Below are 18,397 nucleotides of genomic sequence, written 5' to 3'. Positions count from 1 at the left end.
ACTTCGAGACCACCAATCCTGATGTTAAGTTTCTCGCTGTTCTCGTTTCTGCTACTTCTCATTATTTTCGGATTTCTTCGATTTACTTTCGATCCATACTCTGTACTCTCTACTCATTAGACTGTTTATTCCATGCAGTAGACCGTGTAATTCTTCTTAATTTTCACTCAGGATAGAAATGTCATCAGCGAATCGTATCATTGGTATCCTTTCACCTTGAATTTTAATTCCACACCTGAACACTTTTTTAATTTCCATCATTGCTTCTTCGATGCATAGATTGACCAGTAGGGGCGAAAAGCTACACCACTGTCTTACACCCTTTTTAATCGAAGCACTTCGTTCTTGGTCTTCCATTCTTACTATTCTCTCTTGGCTCTTGTACGTGTTGTATATTACCCGTCTTTCCCTATAGTGTATACCTATTTTCCCAGAATGTCGAACATCTTGCACAATTTGACATTGTCGAACGCATTTGCCTAGTCGACATATCCTATGAACGAGTCTTGATTTTTCTTTAGTCTTGCTTCCATTATCAACCGCAACGTCAAAATTGCCTCTCTGGTGCCTTTATCTCTCCTAAAGCCAAACAGATCGTCAGGTAACGCATCCTCAATTTTCTTTTCCATTCTTCTGTATATCATTATTTTCAGCAACTTTGATGTATGAACTGTTCAGTTGATTGTGCTATAATTCTCACACTTGTCAGCTCCTATAGGAACATATTTCATGGCCAAGCTAGTTTTCTGAAACATTTCTTTGCATAAATCAATACAATGTTCTGTTGTTCGCTTTTATTTTCAGTAGATCTAGTTCCGCTTTAAACCTCCACTTAATAGCAATAGCTACTTACCGTATGTACATTCGGGAATGTGTCTCAAAATACATTCAGCCTCCAGGAAACGGAGGTCGGTCTTTTACCTTTCCGGAGATAGCCAATTCGAATCCTGGCAGTGGAAATAATTGTATTCATTAATATTTGGCTAGCAACGGGAAGAAGTTTGTAGAGCTCCTGATCTCCACGCTTTGTATCAACGCTAGGAGATGAATTCCAGATCTCTTCGCCGTGCGTGCTGGAGTGAGGGCATGGAACATCATTATGGTTAGAGAAGGTAATGCCAGATGTGCCATCTAATAAACTCAGAGGAGTCCACACCGGGGATGTGACCATCAAATACCTCGGATTTGCCGATGATACAGTGCTACTTTCTGGGTCGCAAGAAGTATTAGGGGAAATGGCTGTCATTCTGGAAACAACAGCGAGGAAAATTGGACTTCAAATCAATAGTGACAAGACGGAATACATGGTTCTACACCGTAGACATACTGAAACTCAAGAACCACTTCCACCCTTACAGACAACTGAAGGTTCTTATCGTCAAGTCGGGGAGGTCAAATATCTGGGCGCAGTATTCAGAGATGAACCATCTAGTAAAATGAAAATACAGGCCAGACTACAGGCAGGTAATCGCTGTTACCATGGCCTGAATACTCTCCTCAAAACCAAAAGTTTGTCAAGGCAGTTCAAAATAAGCATCTACAAAACACTCCTACAGCCAGTAATACTATATGAATGTGCCACCTGGAGTACAACCAAGCAAGATCTGAACAGACTGTTGATATTTGAAAGGAAAGTCCTTCGAAAGATTTTTGCACCAGTTTACGATAATAAGAGTGGGAAATGGAGGATTCGTCACAATACGGAGTTGTATGATATTTACAAAGAGCCGAAAATCGTGGCTACAACGAAGACACGACGACTCCGGTGGGCTGGGCATGTTGCCTGAATGCAGGAGAACCGATGGCCGAAAACTGTACTCAACACCAAACCTACCGGCAGAAGGCCCTTAGGAAGACCTAGAAGTAGATGGAGTGACTACGTATCCAAAGACCTTCAGAGAGTGGGACTGCTGGAAGGACGGCAGAAAGGAGCTGCTGAAGACAGGGTGAAGTAGAGGCAATCTCTCATAGCAGCGCAAGGTCCAGTGGGCCTGATCACATAAAAAAGAAACCTCGTGGTATGGGGGCGTTAAGCTCGGCGACCCTTTGATGATAATCGAGAGAAGTAGGCGATGAGTCGATATCGCGTTACGTTCATTCCCTCTCAACGTTATCAACAACACACACACAAACGGCCAGCCACGGTGGTCTCGCGGTTCTAGGCGCTCAGTCCGGAACCGTGCGACTGCTACGGTCGCAGGTTCGAATTTTGCGTCGGGCATGGATGTGTATGATATCCTTAGGTTAATTAGGTTTAAGTAGTTCTAAGTTCTAGGGGACTGATGACCACAGTTGTTAAGTCCCATAGTGCTCAGAGCCATTTGAACCATTTTGAACACACAAACGCGACACTAAAACAACATGCATCCAGTGTAGCCACTTGCACTCAACATCCACACTTTAAACAAAACACTTGCAGTTCGCGAAGAAAAGTTTGCCAGAAAGCGCGAAGAAAGAAAATTTCCCAGTTAGGTGGCTGAACCTACTCCTATACGTATTCGAGCCAGTAACTCCGACGTCTTGTGTTACTGCTGTCTCGCTCAAAATAAAAAATGCGTATAGTCATATTTACGTTGGATAGATAGTCACTCGTATAAATATTTCCCCATACAAATCGAGGGACACTAAAAATATCGTCCATGACTAATTTTGGACGAAGGCGGCACCATGGTGAGAGTCCTGTAGTTTTGCTAATCCGTTCTTTCAGTATTCCATTTAAATCGAAACAACCACATCCGAAAGAAAGAGGAGAAGGAATCAGTGTATAAAAAATGCCCCTCATTATTGCGACAAAGCATCGATAATCTGCATCTTCATCAGTATTCTGCATGCCATCTTATGGAATGTACGGAATGTACTTCTGGTAACATCATCTTTTCTCCGCTTCCCTGTTCCATTCACGAATGGTGCGTGAGAAAAATGGCAGTTGTGTGGCATCTAATTTCTCGTCGTGATCATTTTGCGAGAATTATGTAGGAGTAAATAATACGTTGCCCGACTCTTATGCGAACGAACGGTCTCGAAATTTCAACAATGAACCTCTTCGTGATGCACAACGCTCTCTTGTAACAACTACAACTGGAATTCGTCGAGCATCTCCGTAACGCCCTTCCATCGAGTAAACGATCCCGTGACGAAACGCGCCTCTCTTTGTTAGATCTTCTCTGTCCCGTCTTTTAATCCTACTTGGTATGGGTCTCAGATCGATCAACAGTACTCAAGAATCGAACGAACAAGTGCTTTGTAAGCCACACCTTTCGTGGATGAAATACATTTCCTTATGAGTCTCCCAATGAGACCGCTTTTTCTACAGTATGTTTTATGTGGTCATTAAGCGTTAGGTCTCTCCAGATGGTTACTACTAGGTAGTTACTATTCCAGTGATTTGTCACAAATAATGCAATCGAACACTAGTGGATTTCTTCACCTACTAACGCGCATCACGCTACATTTTCTTACGTTCGGGGGTCAACTCCTCAGCAGGTCCTCCTACCTTTCGCTACTGTCTGCTGACATTGCAACTTTCCTATAGACAACAGCATCGTCCGTGAATGCCCTCACAGAGCCTCCAACTTTATCCACACGACCTTTGATCCAAATTGCAAATAGCAGAAGCCCTATCTTCTCCATCAACCAGTGCCTCAACGCCACACAAAGTACAATCACAACGGAGGGTGTCTGTAGAGAGACCAGACAAACATGTGACTCCTGAAAAGGGGCAGCACTCTTTTCGGTAGATGCACGAACAACGGTCAGGACGACTGACTGATCTGCCCTTGTAACATTAGGCAACAAGGTCTCACTGTGCTGGTACTGCGAACGGATGAAAGCAATGGGAAATTACAGCCGTATTATTGCCAAAGGCATTTACCTACTGTGTGGTTAAATAATCATGGCATTTTCTTGGGTAAAATATCCCGGAGGTAAAATAGTCCCCTTTCGGATCTCCGCGCGGGGATTGCACCGGAGGATTTCATCGTCAGGAAAAAGAAAACTGGCATTGTAAAGATTTCATAGGTAGGCTAGAGATTAGGGAAATGGACAGGTTTAAGTTATAATGATCAGCTTTAAGTTATAATGGTTTAAGCTACAATGGGAATTAATTAAATGCGGTGGCAGGAACAATGGGACTTCTGGTCAGCTGAATACAGAGTTATCATGTAGGTGTAATGCAGCAATGCAAGGGTAGGACTAATAAAAAGTAAGAAAATAAGAATGCGGGGAAGTTTCTATGAAACGTCTCGTCGTAGCCAACGTCTTGTCGTAGCCAAATACGAACAAAGCTATCACCCCTCACAATAATACAAATTTATATGCCAACTAGCTTCGCAGATGATGAGGAATAATGCATGATGAGATAAAAGAAATTATTCAGATAGTTATGGGAGAAGAAAATTTAATTGTGATTTGGGATTGGAATTCGATAACAGGAAAAGGAAGAGCAGGAAGAATGGTAGGAGAACATGGGCTGGGGGAAAGGAATAAAAGAGGAAGTCGTCTCGTAGAATTTTGCACAGAGCGTAATTTAATCGTCGTTAACACTTGGTTCAAAAATCATCAAAGAAGTTTGTGTACGTGAAAGAGACCTGGAACAATCGAAGGTCTCATACTGATTGCATAATGGCACGCCAAAGATTTCGAAGCCAGACTTTAAACTGTAAAACATTTTCAGGGGCAGACGTGGACTCGATTATAATATATTGATTATGAAATGCAGATTTAAACTAACGGGACTATAAAAGGTTGGACATTGAGGAGACGAGACGTGAACAAATTGAAGAAGTAGTTAAAGGGTTTCCGAGGTAGCATTAGAGAATGATTGACTGAAGCAGGGGAAAGGAATACAACAGAAGATGAATAGGTAGCTTTTAAAGATGAAATAGCAAAGGAAGCAGAGGGTCAAATAGGCAAAAGAAAAAGACAGTAGAAATCCTTGAATAACACACGGGATTTTGAATCTAATTGACGAAAGGAGAAAACATAAAATTTCAGAAATAGAAGAAGGCAAAAGGAAATGTAGACGTCTAAAGAATGAAATTGACAGGGTGGGCAAAATGGCAAAGCAACAACGGCTAGACGAGAAACGCGAGGATCTAGAGGTATACATAACTAGAGGAAATATAGATACCTGCTACGGGAAAATTTAAGAAACGTTTGGAGAAAGGAGACGCAGCGGTATATCGAGAGCACAGACGGAAAACCGCTATTAACTAAATAAGGGAAAGCTCGAAGTTTGAAGGATTGTACAAAAGAGCTATACAAAGGAAACGAACTAGAAGACTATACAATAGAAAGAAAAGAGGAAGTAGATGAGGATGTGCTAGGAGACATGATACTTCGAGAAGGGTTTGAGAAAGAACTGAGAGATCTAAGTCGAAACAAGACCCCTGGAATAGTCGAGATAACCTCACAATTACCGAGGGTCTTGTGAGAGCAAGGATGACAAGTTGTACCATCTGGTGTGTAGGATATAGGAGACAGGCGAAATGCCCTCAGGCTTCAAGAAGAATGTAATACACCCAAGTCCAAAGAAGGCAGCTGTTGACAGGTATGGACATTACCGAGCAATTAGTTTAATAAGTTCAAATTGTTCAAATGGCTCTGAGCACTGTGGGACTTAACTTCTGAGGTCATCAGTCCCCTAGAACTTAGAACTACTTAAACCTAACTAACCTAAGGACAGCACACACATCCACGCCCGAGACAGGATTCGAACCTGCGACCGTAGCGGTCGCGCGGTTCCAGACTGTAGCGCGTAGAACCGCTCGGCCACCCCGGCCGGCCGTTTAATAAGTCTTGGTTTGCAAAATACTGATACGAATTATTTTCGGAAGAATAGAAACTGGCAGAAGCCAAAGTCGGGGAAGATGAGCTTCGGTTCTGGGTAAATGTAGGAACATACGGGGCAGTATTGACCCCACGACTTAGAAGATATGGCGAGATGATGTACATTCATTGAATTGTTAAATGGTTTTATGATGTTGAAAGTGCCTACCTGTATTTGTTTATACGTCTACACAAAACTTGTTAGTGGATTAACCATATACTTGCCTAAATCGGTTAAAGGAATATTTTTTGTATAAACGACCGTGACGTAATAAATGATTGTCAGACACTAAAAAGGTCACATGCTTCCAATTTGCAATACGGTTCAATCAAATCTTTCCATGCAACACAACCGCAAGTTGTGAGGGTTCAAATTCAAATGGCTCTGAGCACTATGGTACTTAACATCTATAGTTGTGAGGGATCCCCAATGACATTTGGATACACAGATGCATCTGTATTATCAGCCATCAATATAACCTGAATTTACACGATACTTAATTTGGGTTGTAGGACATTTTGTAATTCTGACGCAGGCTTTGTTTGACACCATGGAAATGACATCACCAACCACTAGAATAAAAGAAGAGACTCAACTGAAGGAGGCCTCTTTTGGCTGTAGCAGCACCTATGTGGGCGGTTGTTGTGGTGAGAATCTTGGCAGACGCTTTAGCAGATGATAGAAGTACGTATGTTTACAAGATGGCGCTTCATTGTTTTTGCCTAGGGTGAAGGTGGCAACACTGACTCACAGGGGCAGCAGTATAGTTCGATCGTGTTGTGGATCGATGTCGTATCGTTTATGAACAGATTATTAATAAACCAAGATAATCGAAGTTATTTGCGTTATTTGTTCTACGGACATTAGGCCATGGTACAACGCACGCAAAGAACGTGCTGGACGAGTTATTAGATTATTCGAAGTGTTTGTTTGTTATTTATAAAGCTAGAAGATCGCTTCAAACGTACATACCAAGTAGTTGACCTGCACCCTAGACAAAAAACGACTACAAGCTAAGTGTATCCATGGGAGTTGTAGATTCGGATCTCTACATCAATAGTGGGGGCTTGAGAGTTAATGCCATTAAAATGAACAATAAGTAGATGTCAGACTGTAGAACATATTTTAACCAAATGACCAGCGTACTCACCACAGGCGACGCACGCGCTGTCGCTGATGACGTCACTGAGTATCTGCGTGACAGAGAGCAAGAGGTACGCAACGAACATGCTGGACGCATGCGACGCAACAGTGCGGCCGTGGAGCGTCCACAGCTGGGGAAGCACCGCATACGTGACCGCAGTCGCCAGCAGGAACGGCGTCGACGCCATCGTCGTTACGATGTAGATGATCTGCGACGCGTTCAGCTTCACCTCGTGCCCTTCCCAACAGAGCCCGGCCACGAGCTCCTCGCCCGTTTCGCTGACGAGCGTCTCTAAGCAGAAACGTCTCGGCTCCACCATGCCGTCCTCCAGAACCGTACGAAGTCTACCAGTCGCCGACACTTCCACTACCTCCTCCGGCATCAGCGGTATATAAACTTTACAGGGCAGCATCGTTGTACTCTCGTAGTCCCTGAGAGAATAATTACCGCCCGGTCCGGTTACGACGGGCTCGAAAGCCCCGTCGTACTCGAAGCACTCGTAAGACTCGTGATACTCGTCGAACCGGTGTGCTTCCCCGGGAGGACAACACTTGACGAGCTGCGGGCGTACCGGCCGGGAGCAGCCGCAGGTAATATTGTTATCTTCCGTCTTGGACCAATGGAGCCCTCGGGGGTAGACGGTCCCAGTCTCCATGTCCACCATGTCGCCCTCCTCAGTTTCCTGTGGCCGCGCCATCTCCACCGGTTTGTCCAGACACGCAGGATCTCGGCCGGGAGGTTCGGCACAAGGCGCAGCTGAACTGGCGCTCAGAAGTGCTTGGCATATGGCCAGCACAACCGCGGCGCGCACCATCTCCATTACTCTCCAGCTGCACTGCACTGCACTGCACCGAATGATTCACTGCCCTGGTCGGCCTGCTACACAGCGACAATATGATCCAGCTAGGCTTGGGCTGAATCACTGTACACACTGTTATCGGTCTGCTGTATAAAGTTCTCGGTACTCCAGTGAGGAGCCAGATCGCTGACCGCTGAGTTGGCTACGGTGTGCGCAGCGGGACACGCGCCGTCGGACTGTGGGGCAGGCTGTGTCTGCTCGCGGAACCCAACGATTGCGGTTGCGGAAACGGCTGGCAGCCTTCTGACTTCCCCCTTTCCTCTGTCCGGTGTGATTCCCCGGTCGCGATGAATCCTTACAGGATGCGCTTGCACCCAGTCGTCCTTATCGTCCCGTATCTCACACAGTTCCGCTGCACAGTCCGAGTGTAATACGGGCCGGCGTATTGGAAAAGAGCGTCCCCACCGAAATCATCAAAGATCACAGGTTTCCGAGACTGGGAGAGGTAATGGATTCTGGTATCTCACTATCCCACCTTTCGATAGGTCACCATCAACGTTTGCTGCGTAATATCGACTGGAGTAGCACAAAGAGATTCTGGTCATACATAAAGCACACCAGTGGCAAGATGCAATCGATACCTTCACTGTGCAATAACAACGGTGAAGTCACTGATGAAAGTGCCACTAAAGCATAGTTATTAAACACGGTTTTCCGAAATTCCTTCACCAAAGAAGACGAAGTAAATATTCCTGAATTCCAATCAAGAACAACTGCCAAGATGAGAAACATAGAAGTAGATATCCTCGGAGTAACGAAGCAGCTTAAATCACTTAATAAAGGCAAGGCCTCTGGTCCAGATTGTATACCAGTCAGGTTCCTCTCAGAGTATGCTGATAAAATAGCTCCATATTTAGCAATTATATACACCCACTCGCTCTCAGAAAGATCCGTACCTAAATGCTGGAAAATTGCTCAAGTCACACCAATACCCAAAAAGGGAAGTAGGAGTAATCCGCTGAATTACAGGCCTATACCACTAACGTCGATTTGCAGTAGGGTTTTGGAACATATACTGTATTCGAACATTATGAAGTACGTCGAAGAAAACGATTTATTGACACATAGTCAGCACGGTTTCAGAAAATATCGTTCTTGTGAAACACAACTAGCTCTTTATACTCATGAAGTAATAAGTGTCAAATTGATTCCATATTTTTAGATATCCAGAAGGCTTTGGACACCCTTCCTCACAAGCGTCTTCTAATCAAACTGCGTGCCTACAGAGTATCGCCTCAGCTGTGCGACTGGATTCGCGATTTCCTGTCAGAAAGGTCACAGTTCGTAGTAATAGACGGAAAGTCAGCGAGTAAAGCAGAAGTAATATCCGGCGTTCCCCAAGGAAGTGTTACAGGCCCTCTATTGTTCCTGATCTATATTGACGACATAGGAGACAATCTGAGTAGCCATCTTAGACTGTTTGCAGATAATGCTGTCATTTACCGTCTTGTAAAGTCATCAGATGATCAAAACGACTTGCAAAATGATTTAGAAATTTGTATGGTTTGATAAGTGGCAATCGACCCTGAATAAGGACAAGTGTGAAGTTATTCTCATTAGTCCTAAAAGATATCAGCTAAATTTCGATTACGCGATAAGTCACGCAAATCTGAAGGCTGTAAATTCAACTAAACACTTAGGGACTACAATTACAAATAACCTAAATTGGAACGATCACGTAGATAATATTGTGGGTAGAGCAAACCAAAGACTGCGATTCATTGGCAGAACACTTAGAAGGTGCAACCGGTCTACTAAAGAGGCTGCTTACACCACGCTTGTCTGCCCTATTCTGGACTATTGCTGTGCGGAGTGGGATCCGCATCAGGTGGGACTGACGGATGACATTGGAAAAGTACAAAGAAGGGCAGCTCGTTTTGTATTATCGCGAAATAGGAGAGATAGTGTCACAGACATGATACGTGAATTGGAGTGGCAATCATTAAGCTAATGAGATCAAAAAGGAAATGACCATCTCAAAACAAATTGCAAAAACCAACTCTTTCGACACACGACAGGTAGATATCATTTTTGGTAAAGTGCAACAATCACAAAGTACTCTACTAATAGGTAATCCAAAATATATGAAGATGACATATATGGGAAACATATCAGATAGAGTTACTAATTTATTAAAAAATTCTGGAATAACAATAGCATTTACAACTGACAATACTTTACAACAAAAATTAAGACATACCGTAAGTAAAGATAATGGAAAATTTACCAGATCAGGAGTGTACAAGATCCAATGTAGAGACTATGAGAAAATATATATCGGCCAAACAGGTCGAAATTTTGCAGTAAGGTACAAAGAACATAGGTCGGGTACCTCACGAACAAAGTCTGTATTCGGCCATCATATAACATTCATTAATCATGCTGAGGGGACAGTAGAGCAGAATTTACAAGTTCTTCATTATGCAGATAAAGGCTTACTTATGAATATCTTAGAAGAAATCGAGATATATGCTCATTTGAAAACCAAATCATCAATGCTGCTCAATGAACAATTAGATTTTCGCGAAAAATATTTTTACGACCTTCTTGACGAAATTTTATAATAAAAGCACCTACTCTTTTGTTTTAAAATATAAGACTAGTTATACCCATGGCAAAAGCTATGTATGTAAAATATGCTGTACAACATATAAAAAATTTTTATTAAATTGACATTGATTATTATAAAAACTATTAGATCGATGAGTTCTAAAAATTTAATCAGCGGTCTCATGAGTTATTCAGACATACATAATGCGGAACGTACTCTTGGCTGCTACCCTACTGCTATAAAGAATATTGCTATGAAAACTACAGTTAAAGTAAGACGATTCTGCAGCATCCAACAAAGATGCAATTGTGATGTAGGCGACTCGGTATAATCGATATATACCACAACTCCAAGGACTTTCACATCTTTGATGTAACTGACACTGTAATAGTGTTAAGGTTGCCCATAGAGGGCACAACTATTACACATCGTAGTTTACTGTTTTTATCTAAAATATAAATAAGCTGTACACATACTAACTATCTGTTAATCAGACATTTAAATGAATCAGTTTTATGTTATTAGTGTATTTCCTACTTTTATACTTTGACGATGGCGTCATATTATGAACGCTGATTGGCAGTTGTGAAGTAGTGTGACAGGAAGTAGGCGGAGCCTCTGCATATTTAAGCTCGTGCTCAGCACTCATAACCATCAGTTGACTTCGTAGCAGCTGAGGAGAGCTCCGCCTACCATCCTAAGGGAGCCATGGGTATAATTAATTTTATTTTATCTTGTTAAATTTTGACGTCATTAGACACTTTCATTTTATTGAGAGATTGGTTTCTAGTATTTCCTAAAATTAATCCACAGGTCTGATGATGGTTATGTAAAAATAACCGAATCCGGTTACCTATATCATTGAAACATAAATGGTGTGATCAAGACTGAACTTTAGTCAAAATATAAAACAAAGACATTTTTCGTTGCGACGACATCTTCTCATGAAATTTCAATCACCAGTTTACTCCTCCGATTGCGAAAACATTCTGTTGGCGCCCACCTACATAGGGAGAAATGATCATCACGATAAAACAAGAGAAATCAGGGCTCGCACAGAAGAATTTAAGTGCTCGTTTCTTCCCGCTTGCCGTTCGAGAGTGGAACGGTAGAGAGACAGCTTGAAGGTGGTTCATTGAACCCTCTGCCAGGCATTTTATTGTGAATAGCAGAGTAATCACGTAGATGTAGACAGTTGGAAACAACGTTTCAGTTTAACGTCACATCTCCATAGGGAGAAGAACCTGGTTTTGGTCTCTGTTTACCCCATCTTTCAATCGGTTCTCCTCCTCATTCACTGTGTAATGTCAACTGGAGTAGCACGAAATGTGGAAGCAAGGTTTCAGTTTAACGTTACATCGCCCCATTCGGAGAGGAAATAAGTTGCGGCCTCTCACCATCCCATCCCTATGAGGTTCCTCTCCACATTCATTTATACTCCGCAAATCACCTTAAGGTGTGTGGTGGACGGTAACATTATGTTTTGTTCTCTTCCCTCTTTCATTCGCGAAAGGTGTGTGGGAAACATGACTGTCCGGTAAGTTTCTGTATGAGCTATAATTTCTTTGATTTTATTGTTGTCGTCATTTCGAGACACGTAGGAAATAGATTAGGTAATGAGACACAAATAGTGGTAGATGAGTAGATTTAGGCAGCAAAATAACTGATGATGGGAAGGGTAGAGAGGATATAAAATACAGACTGGCTACAACAGCACGAAAAGGATTTATGAAAATGAACACTGTAAGGACGTCTACTATAAATTTATGTTTCAAGAATTTTTTCTAACGGTATTTGTCTGGAGTGTAGGCTTCTACAAAAATGAAAGGTGTTCAGACAAGAACAGAATAGCAGCTTTTGTAGTGTGGTACTACAGAAGACTACTAAAGGTTAGACGGTTAGGTCGAATGACTAATAAGGACGTGTTGATCGAAAGAGGGAAAAATGAAATTTGTGTCACAACTTGATTAAAAGAAGCGATAGGTTGATAGGACACTGCCTGAAACATGAAGGAATTATACATTTGGTAATGGAGGTAAGTGGGGGTTGGGCGTGGTAAAAATTGTAGGAGGAGACCAACGAATGAGTAATATATGCTGATTCAAATGGGCACAGGTTGTAGCAGCTACGCAGAGATGATGAGGCTTGCACAGGGCAGAGCAGCGCGGAGAGCTCCATCATGCGTCTTTCTACTTAAGACCACAGCTTCAACAACAGCAACAACAACAATAATAATTTGGGAGGGAGTAATATGTTTCCCGACTCTTCCCGGAACGTACTATCTCGGAATTTCAACAGTAAAAATCTCCTTGGTCTACGACACCTCTACTGCATCGTCTGCCACTGGAGCTTGTTGAGCACCTCCGTGACTCTCTCGCGAAACTGTTCGTTGGATATTCTCTATCTCTTTTATCAACCCAACCTGGTAAGGGGCCCAGAGAGATAAGCAGTACTCAAGAATCATTCGAACAAGTATTTCGTAACCGCTTCTTTCCTGTATGAATAACATGTCGCTAAGATTCTTCTGTCAGCTTGGCATTTGAGTTTCTTACGGTTTGTTTCGTCTGTTCTTTCCACCTTTCCTCCCAAATTATTATTGTTGTTGTTGCTGTTGTTGAAGCTGTGGTCTTAAGTAGAAAGACGCATGATGGAGCTCTCCGCGCTGCTCTACCCTGTGCAAGCCTCATCATCTCTGCGTAGCTGCTACAACCTGTGCCCATTTGAATCAGCATATATTACTCATCCGTTGGTCTCCTCCTACCTTATATATATATATATATATATATATATATATATATATATATATATATATATATATATATATATGAATGACCTTTCAATTAACATTCATCAAACGGAATTGGCACTCTCTGCATACGATGCTAGTGTCACAATAAATACTGTTAGAGAGAAAGCAACAGAATAGTTTATTAACGATGTTTCTCACATGATTATCGAGTGGTTCTCTGAAAATGGACTCTCCTCAAATACTGAGAAATCACACTGCATTCAGTTCTGTACAACAAATAGTCATACCATCAATTTGATGTAGCACATGAACAGGAGTCAGTAGAAAGGGGAAAATGCTCTGAATTTTTAGGTGTATATACTGATGAAAACTTCAACCGGAAGAAGCATATTACTGAGCCGTTCATACAATTAAGGTCAGATATCTTTCCTCTTCGTATAATTACTAGTCTTCGAAACAAATATATCAACATCCTGACATATGTTGCGCATTTGCACTCAGCAACGACTTAGGAATAGTTTTCTGGGGCAAGTCTTTTCTTAGGAAGAAAGTATTGATTACAAAAAAGCGAGCATAGAATATGTGGTATTCACCCGCCGTCGTCATGTAGGTACCTTTTCAATAAGGTAGGCATTTTTACTGCATCATCACAATACATATATTCGCTAATGAAATGCGTCGTAAATAATAGATCAGAATTTGAGAAGAACAGTGATGTCGATACTTACAACGCTGGAGGCAAAAATGACCTTTATTACCCATTACTAAGGCTGTCAGTGGCACAGAAAAGTGTACAATACGCAGCGACAAAAATTTTTGATCACTTGCCCACTAACATAAAATGTCCGACAGGAAGCGAAGCAAGTTTTAAATCTAACCTAAAATCATTTCCTCTGGACAACTCCTTATGTACCATAGACGAATTTTTATTTAGGTACTGGTAGCCTATATAAAAAATCTAGTTTATTTCATGGTAGGACAAAACAAATAAGTTGTTCATTAACTTTAGCAGTATTCACTTATACATACCTTGTAAACTGAATCGTTCCACATCATTCCGATAAAAGTATCGTTCATCTGTAGAACATGTAACTAAAAAGTATCTGCAATGAAGTCCTGAATCCAGTTGCAAATCTCCTACGATACTCGCTAAGCTCGACACTAGACCACGGTACGAAACTGTATGAAACGCCCGTGTGAGGTCAAAGATCACGACATCAATCAGGGCGTCGATGTCTGCAACGCACTGGACCTCCTCAACGAACAGAGTGAGCTGGGTTAGCAAGATCTTGTTTGCAGAATCCGCGAAACTGATGTAGAACGGAGGAGAACGCAAGGTTTCAGTTTGTCACGTCTCCATCGAGATAACTAAAGATCCTAGTTGTGGACTGCAGAGAGGAAAAGCGTTGTGGTCTCTTGTCATCCAATGTCTCATTCTGTTCCCATTCATATTTCCTGGTCGCGCGAAGTGGCCGTGCGGTTTGAGGCGCCATGTCACGGATTGCGCGGCCCCTCCCGCCGGAGGTTCGAGTCCTTCCTCGGGCATGGGTGTGTGTGTTGTTCTTAGTTTAAGTAATGTGTAAGTCTAGGGACCGATGACTTCAGCAGGTTGGTCCTTTAGTAATTCACACACACAAATTTCCTGTATAATATCGACTGCCGTCTCCACCGAGGTAATTTAAGATCACAGTTGTGCAATATCAGGAGAGGAAATGGATTGCAATCTTCTTAAAGAAACCCTCATTCCTCAGACGACTAAGTTGCTCATTTTTGGCAGAGTTCTAGGTTCTAGTCCCGGTCCGACACATAGTAAACCATTTCCGTAAGTCTGCGGCCTTGTGAAATATTTATTCTGAAAACGACGCCTAAGCTGTGACACAGACAGTTCACCCAGATGTACTGTAAGGAAAGCCTTATTTAGACTAGACGCTTTTTGTTGTATTTTAAAGCATCTTCAGTGGTCACTGTAGCAACGTGTTTTTTCTTACTAATCTGTTTGCCAAGCAAAACTACATTTTTGCAGTGACCACTAGAAATGATTTAAAATAAAGCGAAATGCATCTTCTCTTAATAGACTTTTATTACAGTCGCAAAAGACGTTATACGGGGTGGTCAGAAACAGTCTTAAAAGCTTCTAAAGATGTTGCAGGGTAGGTTGTGCTGAGAAATTATAGCTAAGAAAAAAATTCGATACGCTGCTCCGTTTCCGATTTAATTAGCATTGAAGTTATCCAATGAGGCCGTTGCGCGTACAAATTTAAGCGGCTCCCGCAGGGACGGTGTCGGCAAACGTATTGTTCTGTTGGTTTCTTAAAACCGAACAAGAGAGCGATATAAAGACTGGACATGGAACGGTAGCAAGGATCGAACCCGAGCCAAAGGCCTGAGCAGTCTTGTTAGCTATCATTTACGCTATGAGAACAACTGATACTAATTTTATCCGGCGGGCCGCTTGAATACGCGCATGCTACGGTCTGATTGGCTAACTTCAACGCTAATTAACTCGGAAACCACGCAAAGTATCGAATTTTTTCTTAATAATTATTGCCCAGCACAACCTGCACTGCTACACACTAACAAGCTTATCAGATTGTTTCTGACCATTGTGTATATCCCACATTACTCGTAAAAAAAATACAACATCAAGTAGTTTAGAGTTTAACTTCCAGTCGACATGGACTTCTTTACAGCACCAGCTGAGATGGGCGAGGATAGGAGAGGAAATGAAATGTGACCTTGTTGAAGAGACAATGCGTTCTCGTATTTCTCAGTTGGTAAGGGCATTAATTGCGGGTGGCATGGTGTGGGGTTGTCATACCGACGCAACACAATTCAGTCTGTCAGCGAGGTTCGTAACAGCGTCCACTGCTGCAAAGTGGAAAGATCAGTTTGTTAACAACCACTGGTCTGTGTATAAGTCATTCATCCGACCTTTCCTTCTCCCAAAAGTGCTCGTCGAGGAAAGAATGCCGGAAAGATAAAAATATTCTTGGCTTTCCAGTCGCGTAAAGTGGTCATATATCTCTTCCGCCTAGTGCTCCTCGGCCACTCTTAAAGTCTCAATCTTTCCCCTTTCGTACCCGTTTTGCACGTAGACGGTCTGTGGTGCACCCAATGGAACGGGGGTACGGGGAATGTTCCATAAGTAATGTAACACTTCTTTTTCTGCCAATTTCGGTTTAAATAATGCGAAATTTTTTTGGGACATCGTGAAATATTCCTGCGTCAGCCTCTACAGTTTTATGAAGTTCCGATAGGTAATGGCGCCATACGCAGTCTTCAAACTGACATAAGGAATGTGCGTTCCAAGCAGAGAGCTGTCGTTGTGTTCCTTTTGGCGGAAAACCAGAGCATCACAGATAATCCTAGCAGAATGAACAAAAGCACAGTGAGTCGTTGCGGGAGGCGTCTGTCATCCTCATATCACGGTTCCACAAACACGTCCGATCTCCCGCGTGCCGTCCGACCGTACACAAGTGTGACTCCTGCAGTGTTGGAACGTGCCGACACTCTCATTCGAAGCGATCGACAGATCATAATGAAATACCTCGCTGCTCGGCTGGACGCCACTGTTAGTGGTGCTGACACACTGGTCCACCAGTTGGGGTACTCAAAAGGTGTGCGCCCATTGGGTCCCTCGCCATCTAACGGAATACCATAAAGAGCAACGAAGCCAAAGCCTTGCAGACAAACAAAAATTACGCGAAGCGAAATGTAGTGTGAGGAGGGCTATGCGAGAGGCGTTCAATGAATTCGAAAGTAAAGTTCTATGTACTGACTTGGCAGAAAATCCTAAGAAATTTTGGTCTTATGTCAAAGTGGTAGGTGGATCAAAATAAAATGTCCAGACACTCTGTGACCAAAATGGTACTGAAACAGAGGATGACACACTAAAGGCCGAAATACTAAATGTCTTTTTCCAAAGCTGTTTCACAGAGGAAGACGGCACTGTAGTTCCTTCTCTAGATTGTCGCACAGATGACAGAATGGTAGATATCGAAATAGACGACAGAGGGATAGAGAAACAATTAAAATCGCTCAAAAGAGGAAAGGCCGCTGGACCTGATGGGATACCAGTTCTATTTTACACAGAGTACGCGAAGGAACTTTCCCCCCTTCTTGCAGCGGTGTACCGTAGGTCTCTAGAAGGGCGTAGCGTTCCAAAGGATTGGAAAAGGGCACAGGTCATCCCCGTTTTCAAGAAGGGACGTCGAACAGATGTGCAGAACTATAGACCTATATCTCTAACGTCGATCAGTTGTAGAATTTTGGAACACGTATTATGTTCGAGTATAATGACTTTCCTGGAGACTAGAAATCTACTCTGTAGGAATCAGCATGGGTTTCGAAAAAGACGGTCGTGTGAAACCCAGCTCGCGCTATTCGTCCACGAGACTCAGAGGGCCATAGACACGGGTTCCCAGGGAGATGCCGTGTTTCTTGACTTCCGCAAGGCATTCGATACAGTTCCCCACAGTCGTTTAATGAACAAAGTAGGAGCATATGGACTATCAGACCAATTGTGTGATTGGATTGAGGAGTTCCTAGATAACAGAACGCAGCATGTCATTCTCAGTGGAGAGAAGTCTTCCGAAGTAAGAGTGATTTCAGATGTGCCACAGGGGAGTGTCGTGGGACCGTTGCTGTTCACAATATACATAAATGAACTGGTGGATGACATCGGAAGTTCACTGAGGCTTTTTGCAGATGATGCTGTGGTGTATCGAGAGGTTGTAACAATGGAAAATTGTACTGAAATGCAGGAGGATCTGCAGCGAATTGACGCATGGTGCAGGGAATGGCAATTGAATCTCAATGTAGACAAGTGTAATGTGCTGCGAATACATAGAAAGATAGATCCCTTATCATTTAGCTACAAAATAGCAGGTCAGCAACTGGAAGCAGTTAATTCCATAAATTATCTGGGAGAACGCATTAGGAGTGATTTGAAATGGAATGATAATATAAAGCTGATCGTCGGTAAAGCAGATGCCAGACTGAGATTCATTGGAAGAATCCTAAGGAAATGCAATCCGAAAACAAAGGAAGTAGATTACAGTACGCTTGTTCGCCCACTGCTTGGATACTGCTCAGCGGTGTGGGATCCGTACCAGATAGGGTTGATAGAAGAGATAGAGAAGATCCAACGGAGAGCAGCGCGCTTCGTTACAGGATCATTTAGTAATCGCGAAAGCGTTACGGAGATGATAGATAAACTCCAGTGGAAGACTCTGCAGGAGAGACGCTCAGTAGCTCGGTACGGGCTT

General features: G+C 42.7%; 1 protein-coding gene across 4 annotated transcripts in view; it reads right to left on the bottom strand.

Annotated features, from left to right (window-relative positions):
- Nucleotides 1–18,397, bottom strand: part of LOC126191836 (G-protein coupled receptor Mth2-like) — a 652,141-nt gene that overhangs the window by 377,429 nt on the left and 256,315 nt on the right. The window contains exon 1 of one of the 4 annotated variants that reach the window (XM_049932557.1): nucleotides 6,978–8,005. The exons of the other annotated variants lie outside the window; for them this stretch is intronic. Within the exon in view, the coding sequence (XP_049788514.1) occupies nucleotides 6,978–7,791 (814 nt within the window). The 5' untranslated portion in view covers nucleotides 7,792–8,005. Of the gene's footprint in view, nucleotides 1–6,977; nucleotides 8,006–18,397 lie in introns of those variants that run through there. 4 annotated transcript variants of the gene reach the window in all.

Source organism: Schistocerca nitens, chromosome 1 (assembly GCF_023898315.1).
Source record: "Schistocerca nitens isolate TAMUIC-IGC-003100 chromosome 1, iqSchNite1.1, whole genome shotgun sequence".
In the NCBI taxonomy this organism is placed as follows: Eukaryota; Metazoa; Arthropoda; class Insecta; order Orthoptera; family Acrididae; genus Schistocerca; species Schistocerca nitens.
This window is presented reverse-complemented; position numbering and strand designations above follow the sequence as displayed.